This window comes from Tauraco erythrolophus, chromosome 12 (genome assembly GCF_009769465.1).
Source record: "Tauraco erythrolophus isolate bTauEry1 chromosome 12, bTauEry1.pri, whole genome shotgun sequence".
Taxonomy (NCBI): domain Eukaryota; kingdom Metazoa; phylum Chordata; class Aves; order Musophagiformes; family Musophagidae; genus Tauraco; species Tauraco erythrolophus.
Window position 1 is genome coordinate 6,473,762 of NC_141476.1, and position 11,655 is coordinate 6,485,416.

The 11,655-nt window shown below is 39.9% G+C and overlaps 1 protein-coding gene across 1 annotated transcript in view; it reads right to left on the reverse strand.

Moving 5' to 3' along the window:
* Positions 1-10,436, reverse strand: part of TAFA1 (TAFA chemokine like family member 1) — a 227,288-nt gene extending 216,852 nt beyond the window's left edge. Inside the window, 1 exon segment of the mRNA XM_009981931.2 lies at positions 10,319-10,436. Within this exon segment, the coding sequence (XP_009980233.2) occupies positions 10,319-10,436 (118 nt within the window).
* Positions 10,437-11,655: the final 1,219 nt, after the last annotated feature.

Consider the following 11,655-nt stretch of genomic DNA (forward strand, 5'->3'; position numbering starts at 1 on the left):
TGTGACTCACTTAAGCACCCTGCCCAGCAGCTATTCTGAGTCCCAGTGTGCTGTGACAAACTGGGGTACGCACACTGGAGTATCACTAATGGTTTTCTCTACTTTTGCCCAGCTGTGAGCCCCATCCCTCTCCTCTGCTGGAGGTGCAGATGGGTTTTAATAGACAAAGAGAAGGTCCTGATATCAAGTAGCCCTGGGAAAGCCAGGAGCTCCCATGGACACTTCTCCACTTAGCAGCAGTCACTGTGCACTACCCTAATGTCTTAAGATTCCAGCAAGAGGAAAAAATGGCAATGGAGGGGACAGAAGAGTGTCACCTTGCTTTAGGCATTGAATAATCTCATTCTGGGACTGCTGTCACTTGTGTTTTGGCCTCCTTAATTTTTCTTCCAAAGTTAGCATTCAAACACTCACCAGCTTTTGTCTACTGCTGTCAAGGCATTTGCATGGACTAATCCATGACAAATGGTTTCATTTGATGCACATCTGATTTCCTTGCCTGCCAACTAGAAAGAGATAATAGAAATACGGAGAGAAAAGAAATTAGAACGAAAGGAGGCACCTATTTGTTGGAGAAACTCAAAACAAGGTTAAGATAAACACCACCCAGGCTGCTGACTTAATGGAGAAAGCACAGAGGTTTCAGCCATGGAAAGATAGTTTCTAATTACCGGGGAGGGGAGGGAATGCTGCATTTTAAAGCCTCACAAAAATATTATATTACTACAGAAGAAAATATACTACAGACATGGGAGCTGGTGTGGACACAATCATTCTCTGTCAGATCCTGCCCTAGCACACTGAAACCAATTACAAACTAAAAAACTTCTGGTATCTTCAACTCAAATCCTGAGTTTTTATTTTAACCTACAAAAGTGACTTCTAGCTGACTGGCTACCCAAATCTGAAAGCACCCCATGCAAGTAACCAAGAGAGGAACTTCATGAGGTAATGGTATTCACAGCAGTGTTTAGTGTAGCTCTGTATGTGTATAGTTCTTTGCTCTGATAGCTTACGATTTAAGCAAGATTTTTAGATAAGGGAAATATGTTTTATTAGAACAATAGAGATTCGGAGAAAAAGGGAACTTCTGGAAACACTAGATCTTCTTTAAGTTCATTGCTGCTGCAAACCAAAAGAAGAGCTGGTACCAGCTAGAAGGACACAGAAGACCTTCACATTTGCACTGATATTGAGGTCCGTGAGGGCTTGATTTCTTTCAGGAAAAAGCTGCTGGTATACCTGAATACATGTTTCCAGACAGGATTTAGTAATGTAACAGGATGACAACGTGTTTCAGTTAACTGGTGGGATAACAGAGAAATCTTACACAGACAATTATTTTTTCGATGAGGAGTATCAAGGCAGAAAGGAATGCACAAAAATATCAAACTATATTTTTAATTTAAATTAAGAGTTTCAACTTGGGAAACTGATTCCTCAAAAACATTAAATCCTTGTAATTCTCCACTCAGTTATGATTTTAGCATTAGAACATGAAATAAACTGGTGTTTGAAAGCTTCTGAACTGTGAAATTAGCTGATTTTAAAATGAATGATCAAAAAGATAGGAATTACTATAGCATAGAAATACAATATAACGATATTGTATTAATATCATTATTATAGGAAATATTTATCTAGTCATATTTTAGTGTATTTCACCACAGCCTCCTTATCCAAAGCACCTTTAGTCAAATTCAAAATGAAGGTACGCTTTTACCTGAAATGCACTTTTCAGAATGCATTGTTCTGAACATTACCTTGCTGTTAGTTTCAGCGTTACTTCATCTCATTTCTATTTAGTTTTACATTTTATTTAAATTCATAATTATTCAGAATGTGAACATTTACTTCTTAATAGGTTTGTACAGGCAAATATATATAATACAGATACTTTTCCATCCTTGAATTTGTTCAAAGTCAAAACTGTGTTATTGATGATTTCTGGGCAGCATTTAGGGGAAGGTGCTAAACAATAGATTCCCTTCATTTATCCATGTTCTTTTAAAAAATAATCATATAAATCAATGAAACTGATTTTCCAAATAAACTATCCTTGCTTGCTCCCAACCACTTAAACACAATTAACTCTAGTTTGTTTTGGCAACCAATTAATGTCATGATCTAATATAAATAGACTCTGCAAGAAAAGATTATAATTAATAAATCCTTAACAATACAGTAAAATTACACTGAAGCTTGGCTTGCCAGAAATATTTCACAGCATTTTTGAAGAGCATTAATGAGGACACTAAAAAGTAGATAATGAAGTTTTATCAGAGTGTGTGCAGTGAAGATCCTGAGGCTCTTGTCTGCACTCAGACTGATCTGTAGACCCTGTTGGCTGCTGACATTATTTACAACATAGAAAAATCACAATTCCAAGTTCCCAACCTTCCAATAAACTGACATCTATCTTCATAGGAGTCTTCTGTTCAAGTTCTCCATCAGCATAACTCACTTGCACACAAGTTAACTACAGAAGTGATTTTTGTTTACTGTGTTCAGTGGATTCACAATGAAGGCTCGATTCAGATTATCTACAGAAAACAAAATCAATCTAATAGGAGCTTTGGATCATGCTTGAGGATGGATTAAACACATATTTTGGTCTGAACCAGCAGCTCTCCTAAGAGACCAGGATGCACATATGTAAGCTGCTTTTTAATTGCCTATTCACTTAGTGAAGGCAAGGTGCATGATATCCAAGTAAAACTTCACAGCTCCCAGGAGAGACACTTTTGCACGAGTTTAAAAAGCACTCCACGACACTTTTGCACGAGTTTAAAAGACAAGGCTCCACAATGAGAGCACCCTGGCAGTAGGAAATTCAGCCATCTCAGATGACAGACAGCCATGTGTTCCGCTTCACTTGGTAATTCTCAGGGAATCACATATCATCCAAAAACTAGTAAGGTCCTCCATTCCTGCCATCAATTCGGTTCCCAAGCAAAACTGTTCTCTCAAAGTGAAATAAGGATTCCAATGGAATACTATGACATGATTATTGGTTATCATATGATAGCAACAGGGATCCTGCACCCGCTGTTACTGAAGTGACCTTTCAAGAAGGGCAGGGCTGGTTTCTTTGCCTACTGCGAAGGAAAAAGGGAAAAAAATGTTGTTCTGAAAGGAATACAGAAGGCAAGAGAGAGATGTCAGAGAACAATCTTCTAAATAGAGCATAGAAATATGAGTCAGAGATACATACATGGGCTTTGTAACTTCATTCAGCTTAATTCACACCCCCAATTCCCCATTGTGCATCATTCACTCAGTCTCATAAATTCAGAGCCCAACTGTGCTGCAGTCCTCATGGTCCTTGCCTAGAGCACAATCAAAAGAAATCTCCAGCACTGCTCCCATGCAAAGAAATAAGTTTAGCTGGAGAGAACTGTTCTGTACAGAGCATCTGGAAATAGCAAAAATGCTGAATCCCATCAGGAAAATAAATCTTGCTCACAGCAAAGGTTGATTTCACAGCAGAGTGGAAAAGAAAACATTCAAAAGGAAATACAAAGATAGGGGATAGGATAAAACAATATGAAACTTAATGGGAGAAAACATATCTATCTTATGAGGAAATGCACTTGGATATTGCCTTTTAAAATATAAATGAGCCTTGGACTAAAGTAGGCTAATCATTAAAGGCACGTTTCTGATGTTATCAGCAGAAATACTCCAGCGCAGAGGAACAGAGTTTGCCTTTGGGGGTTATATTTGTAGGTGCCAAGATTTCCTTGGGACTTAACCACCAGAGTATGAATTCTCACAATCTCTAACGCCACAACAGCGAGCTACAAACAGTGCAGTGCACGGAAAGGTCCCTTCGTGACTCCCCAAGGCTGCTCTCAGGGCTGGAGGCTCAGCTCAGGGCCGTGGGAGGAGAAGCCACCTGCAGGGCCACCGCAGTGAGAGGTCCCTGTTTCCCCAGAGCAGCTTCTGCCATGCAAAGAGGGATGCATTTCACTTCTGCCTGCGTGGCTGCCTGCAGAGGGGCCTGAAGGAAAGTTGAAATGGCATGGCTTGGGGACAGGAGCACGGCTGGTAGGAAGGACAGAGGGACAGAGCAGGGGGGACCAAACGAGAGCACAGGCACTGCCAGTACAAAGCACACACGCAAGAGGCACGTCCTTTCTCCTGAAATACCACTGCCAGCACCTTGCCATTGCTCTTTTGCACAAGGTACATGGTGAGGGTGATGGCAGGGAACGCAGCCGTGCTTCCAGCAGCTCCCGCAGAGCCGTGCTGGGCACAGCGGTCTGCGCAGCGCCCTGCTGCACACCTTGGCCATGCTGTTCTTCACAGCCCATCAAGCTGCAACACCTGCTTTCTCTCAGGTTGCTTCATCTCCCTGGATCAGAAGTAACAAGGCGTCACGTCCAGCAGCATGACCCGTGACAGCTTTCCTCCACCTGCAGCCGAGCTGTGAGCCTTGCAGCTATGCAACCTTCTCCAGAGAAGGAGGTGGCTTCCTGCCTTTGACTCTTCATTGAGCACTGGTTGCTCCCTGGCAATGCCTGCCTACACCTTCCCCTTTACCCAAGGGACAAGAGCCCTTTAAAGTAACAGCTTACAGACCCCAGAAAACAAAACACCAGACATAGCTAGCGCTCTGGCTAGAAATACACCCTATAGTCAACATTGTTTCTCTTTTGGAGGTTGGATTTTTCAGAAAAAAAAATAAAAAACAGTGTGCAATACTTCTGATAAAGTCTACTGCTGTAAACAAGTGCATCACACAAGCACAGTAGGCAATTCATCACCATCATGCTGCTAGTAATCCTATCTCCTCCTTAAGTGATGATTTCACTACATCAGTTCTCTGACTACACAAAATACATAAATATGTTTGTCCACATATTTCCAAATATATTTTGTATGTGATCAGGGACAGAGTAAGTACCTCCAACCTGGATTTCTTTACTTAGCAGTTGGTAGTTTCATATTTTCAAGAACAGATCTTTCTGTTCGGTACACCTGGCCTTTACCAGTATCATGAGATGATTTCCAGTGAGTGACTGGAACAGCTTGTTGTGAGCAGGTTTTTCTCATCATGAACAAGCTGGGATATGCATGGTGCCTCCTGTGCATTTACTAGTGTAAATGAGACCTGAATCAGGCCTTAGAGCTTATCAATTTGTAGCAACACAGCAAGAAACACTCATTGTCAGCTTTCATGTCCATGACATGATCTACTGGACCCTGGCTAAGATGTTGCATGGCAATTTGGACACTGTACTAAAGGTAACAGTTTGCATGATCAATGGAATACAATTCTGGCCAATCACAGAAACCATATACATTTATACATTGACTACCGAGTCCTACACTTGCTTCTATCAATACCAAGAGCAAAAATTCTGTTGAATTCATCTTCAAAATCTCAGTTGCACTGCAAAGTAAAGACAGTTTACACTTACAGTTTCCTGAGGAATTAGATTCAGACCAATATTCTTCCCAGCCTGTTTTGAATGGAATAGCCACATATATGGGGCACAGGAAAACACAAAAACCTTTTGAAACTCGAAAATACATGTGTCCTGGTTTCAGTGGTTTCAGCTGAGACTGTTAGTTGTTCCTTTCTAGCAGCTAGAAGAGCTCTGTGTTTTAGTTTTAGTCCAGGATTTGTTATGAAAAGAATGTTGATGGCACACTGATGTTTATGGTTGGTACTGAAGCAGTAAAGACCTTTCAGCTTCCTGTGCTTCTGCCCAACAGGCTGGGGGGGGGGGGGGGGGAGCAGGGCCAGGACAAAGGGCCCACAACTCCCCTTAGGATTTGAACCTAGACCCAGGATTGAGGGCCAAATTGGCCAATTAAGTATTCCATATCATACAATGTCATGTCCAGTGTACAGATGAGGGTTGAGCAGGGAGAAATTCTTGCTCTTTCAGAGGCATTATCAGACTCTTAGTCTCTCTGGGAGAATCATCTCTCTCCTACTTGGGCCTCCCACTCATCCAGGATTGCAGTGTTGGGACTTATCTGTTTCAGAGTCATTTACTGGGACGGGACAGGCATTGGTAGGTGGGTGGTGAGCAATTATGCCGTGCATCACTTCTTTAAAGATATTACCAATGTATATTCATATATTATTTTATAATTAGTATTTTTAATTTCACAGTACTATTATTAAATGGTTCTTCTCTCACCCCACAGGTCTCCTTCCCTTTTCCCCTGTAATTCTCTTCCCCATTCCCCGGGGGTGGGGAAGGGTGAGCAAGCAGCTGTGTGGCATCAAGTTGCCAGTTGGACTGAACAACAATAACATGGTTCCCCCCTCTCAAGGCTATAAAAAAAATCAGCAGGAAAGCCAAGATCAGAACTAAGACTTTTTTGCTTACAGCCACAGACTCAAGTTTCTGCAAAATGCTGTCTACGGAGAAACATGCTCAGAGCATCCTTAGGTTGATATTGCTATGAGTTTGCATAGAATTGCAGAGACTGATTTTTCCTCCTTGTGATATGAGATACAGACAATCGCTTCTTAAGATGATTTTCAAGGGGCACATCATTAACTACTGCCACAATAAAAGGTACTTCATGTTTAGTATATGATTCCAGCCTTGATTCAGTCCATGATTTTTTTCCTCTGAACAAGCCTATTTCTAATTAGCATATTTGCAAGTGTCAGCATTGCTACAGTAGGTACATGTTTCTGTGTCTGCCTCACATCTTTACACTGTATGCAAGACTAACCTAGCACCCTTAACGTGTATCTGATTATTTTGCACAAACTTACAGGTCAGTTCAATGTGCTTTCCTGTAATTTTAAGCAACACGTGGTCAGCATCATCCACTGCAATTCAGTCCTAGCTGATGGTCCTCACCAGGAGCAAAACATCCCTCATTTATTGAGCAAAGCCAGGAAATTTACTAAGAATTGCATGATTGAGGGGGGAGTGGTTGTTTTTTTAATCTTTTAAACTTGAACCCTTTGCTTTGTTAATATCTTCCTGTCTTGCCAAACGCCAGCGCTTACTTCTTACCTCTGGGCGGTGTCAATCCTGCCAATGGGATGATCAATGGACTATCACAGCATTCAGCTAACTCTGCAAATCACAACCTGTCCACTCTAATCCTCAGGCCAATTCAACAGCTTTACAACTGCGTGTATCTCAGAGCCCCAAACGGCCAATGTGGAATTCCTCTCATTACTGTTATTTTTATTAAATCACACAGAAACACCATGCTTGAAAAAAATGAAGATTTGTTTCCACATAAAGTTATTTCCTATGAATGCTTTCACGTGTCCTTTGCCTAACATAATCTTCATGAAAATGAAATATAGTCATAAAAAAACCTGCAGAAAGCCATGTGTATTACCCAAGGGGAATTACACTGCAATGATATTCAGCTAGCCGCCTCCAAAGGTCTCCTCCAGATCCCAGCAAAGCAGCCTGAAAAATCTACCCTGCCCACCTCACCTATAAGAGTCACAGGAACAGCCACCAATACTTAAGGATACTTAACAGCAGCATTCAAACTGAATGCCAACATTTCACAGAAAATAAAGCTACAGTCAATTACAAATCCTGTCACATAAAGCAGTTTATCGCATTAGTTTTCAGGTTCATCCCTTCTGCTAAGTTGTCTAACTGAATAAAAAAAGTACTGAATTGTAAAACTGAAAAATTATATTGCACTGAAAGGAAGTTTTAAACTTTTGTGACTGCACAGTGTGTATAAATCTATTTCAACCCACTTGGACACTTGTTTAAGAAACTTTCAGAAAAGACAAAGAGCAAGCTCAGAAATCTCTGATAATAAACTAAGTTTTTCATATATTGCCCTTGATTTCCAGGGTTTCAAAACTCGATTAACCGCAGTGGTACAGACAGATATATTCGCTGTGCTAATCCACTGAGCTCTGTTCAAGTTTGTTATGCCAAATACACTCCATGAGGATTTAATCTTTTACCTGCACCTTCCTGTGCTTGGTGAGACTCTTCTATTCTGTAAGACAGGGTGGAACCTGCCTTCTTATTTATCTTGGACCAAGCAGCCCCACAATGGAGTTGAACAGCTCAAATTCTCTTATTTTAGAGCATCTCATTATCTCTGGAAGATCACGAACTGAAAGAAAAGGTATGCTGAGCATGCTATTGATTACAGCTATATTTGCCATGATTCAATAAGTTGAAATTTCATATAACAAATATTAAATTACTGAAATTATGCACTGGCTCATCTGCATCCATTTTTTATTCACTTTTATTTGGCTGAACGTTTTAATCTTACTTACACAGTGACTAACTAAAAGTAAATGACGCATTCCTAATATTATAAATATGAAAAATAGGGTGTGCTCAGGGACTGCAGTTGAATACATTAAAATCACTCAGTTTGCTAGTTAACATATTTCCATCCCTTTTATGTACAACCTTTCACATTCAGTTGGCAGATTGCAAATTCATGGCCTTCTAAAAAACACTGTCTTGATTTTCTGTTGTGACAACAGAAATTGTCCGAAATCTAACCATTTCCCTAAAGGACGTTCACTAGCTGGTACTTCCCAGGTGCAGCACAATCTGAATCTGAGGTGAACATCATGTCAAATTCCACTCATCTGTCAATGTACTGGATTATTTCTTGAGAGACTGAAATTGGCTGCCTGGGATCAGAGCACCATCAATCTTATTCACGTAGGGTGCGGAGAAGCTGCCTGAGAAACGCTCGCAGAAGGAAAAGCTTGGCTGTTTCTAAGTAGGTGATGAGGCAGCTGTAAAACCTTCACTCTATCTGTATCACATCTCTGAGTGAAAGATTTTGTAATTTTTCACATTTCCCCAACACTTGGTATGCATTCAGTGTCTTGCTGTTCTTGCTTCATAAAAAAGGTGATTTTTCAACCTTAGGCAAATGTTGCAGAGCTCTGAACCTGCCCAGCTCTCATTTTTTCTCATAATGTCACTTGTTTCAACTGATTTTGCAAAACAAGATTATATTTTCTTTTTACCTTTCTGTTTAGCTAGGCTTTTTTTTTTCTTATTTCCTTTCACTGAGGGACAGACTCGAAATTACCAGCATTACTTAAAATTGCATGTAAGAAATATTTTGTTCATTTCTTTGCAAGTCCCAAATAAGAACCTCACCACTCAAACTTCAAATATTCTCAAACTTCCAGTGCCAGCTAATAAAGATAGAGCACCAGATGAACTAATGCTCTTAACATAGCTACCAAGAGCTGGTCTATCGAAGATTTAGGACTATTATTCCTCCATACTGTGTGTATTTTATTACAAGAAAGCAAGACCATGCCAATACCTATGGCTTTCAGACGAGGAAAGTAGTTGAGAAAACTGAGTCATTAAGGTTGCTAAAGATCTGTGGTTGAAAGCATCTGTCTTCAAGTATGCCACTAGATTAAAAAAATAAACTATTAGTTGCCACATCATTATTAAATGATTCATCTTGTAAGTCAACATTTTCCATCTTTCATTTCTAAAGATCTTAAAACCTCTCTCACCTTTCCTTGGACCCAAATTTGTGAAGCAACATTCTTGGCCCATCTAATTTTAACCAGATGGTAATACTGTGCTAGAATATGCCAACTCCTCAATTTTTAACACGGCACGTATTCTTCAAAGCACAATTAACAGCTGAAAAAGTAACACGATCCATTTCTATTAATAAAAGCACAATAAAACTACTAATGTGCAGTCTCTGTGGATCACAACAGTCAAAGTGAGCTGCATACTCCACTGCTAACCTGTGGGATTTATTCTGACTTCACAGACATTTAACTCCATTGAAAGTCCCAAATTCTCCTCTGGGCTGTCCTTCTGCAACCCCATCAGTTTTCAGAGGTAAACTCAAGAACCTTAGAATTTGTGTGTCTCATTTATCCATTTATGCTAAGGCAAACACCCAACCTCCAGTAAATACCAGTGACTATGAGTAAGATTCAGTGCTAGGATTTTAAGTAACAAACCCATGTCCAGTTTGGGTCAGTTACTGCAAAGTTATCCAAACTTGTGCTGTCACACAAGTTATATACCCACTCCAGAACTGGACCAAAGGGGAGCAGGGGAGATGGAAATAAGGACAACGTAAATGTTTATCCAAAACAAGATTCCTGTGTTGGGAAGTTGTTAGAAGATGACTTTAAAGGATGAATATTCCAACATCACATAGCACAACACATTAGACCAACCCAAAAAAGATGCTGTGCAATATAAAGGCAAGCAACTCAAAGGTTAAAACAATAAAATATAGATTTTACAATTACTGAATCATTTATCAAGACAGACATAAGCACGGGTAGAAAGTCTGTAATCTTGTGGCATCCCACAGCTGATCTCAGTCCTACCTGGTCTGTGCAGGTGATGCTGCTGGAAAGTGTGATGAAGGGACCCCTGACAGAGCAGCATTGCACAGGCACTTATCCACAAATACAGGACCCAGGACATTGCAGAGACCACTGCCATTCTCTAAACAAAATATTAGACAGACGTTATTATCCATTGACTTGCAGCACACAGAATAGTCAGCTTCCATTACAATAGTATTTGTTTTGTTTATTTTTCTTTTTGACTCCTTTTGCTAAATGTCTTTTGTCTCTGGGTTATTAGTCCCTCCTGCAGGATGCAATTGTCATACAACAAAGGTCATGTCCAAAAAAGGACAGTTGAGGTAACAACATGTCAACACAGGAGCCTGGATAACTTTAATAATTCAGTGGTAAAAATGAAACTGTAATGATCTGAGTACTAAAAAAGCCAAGACCAATGTAAATAGAAAGCTGGAAAATATTCCCAGTGGTCCATAGCTGAATTTACAAAGGAGCTGAAAATAAAAATAATCACATGGCCAGCTAAAAACAAAATAATAAATGTTCAGACAGTATCAAAACTACTTTAAACACATTACAGATAGGCATACAACATCATCAGATATCCGAGATGCATTTCAAATACACACCAGCCCCAAGACTGGAAGGCTAATAGTGACTCAGAAGGTAACAGTTTATTGTTTTTGACTTTTGCAAGCATTAATTTTTAATCATGATGCTGTCTGCTAAACAAAGTAATTGTTTCTCAGAATTATGTTCTAATCCCCAGATGAAATCAGCTTCCTTTTGTTCGACCTGTGCACGTAAAGGGACTGGAGTATGGCCAGTCTGAATTTCACACGTACTCTATGGAAGATTTGATCTTTTCACAGAACAGATTGTGTTAAAATTATAAAGAGATTCCTATCATAAAGGGAAAGAGCAATTTCTTTGTCTCCCAGTGCTGGCATACTTTGCCATCCAATACAGACAACTGATTTTTCATACTTGCATTCATTGTTGTACTAACTGGCTAAATTTCCCTCTGACTTTTTAACTTCAACAGCTCTTTCTCAGTGCCTGCAAGGATCGGGAGGTTTGCAAGGCTCAGCTACGCTACACATCGTCCAGTTCCCTTAACAACACCTTCTGCTGCATTTCATATTGCCAAATTAATCAAACTTCAGGCACTCTCCTTATTCAGCCAATGACGTGATGCCATTTTCTGTCTAAGAATCCAATCGGCTGAACATCATTTTCACAGAGAAGGAAGGACTTTGAAAGATTAAATGTCTTACATAGAAAAAGCATGTCTTTAAACAAAAAACTAAAAAATAAAAAGTCTGCGTGTGACATATCAGAGGGATTACTGCAGT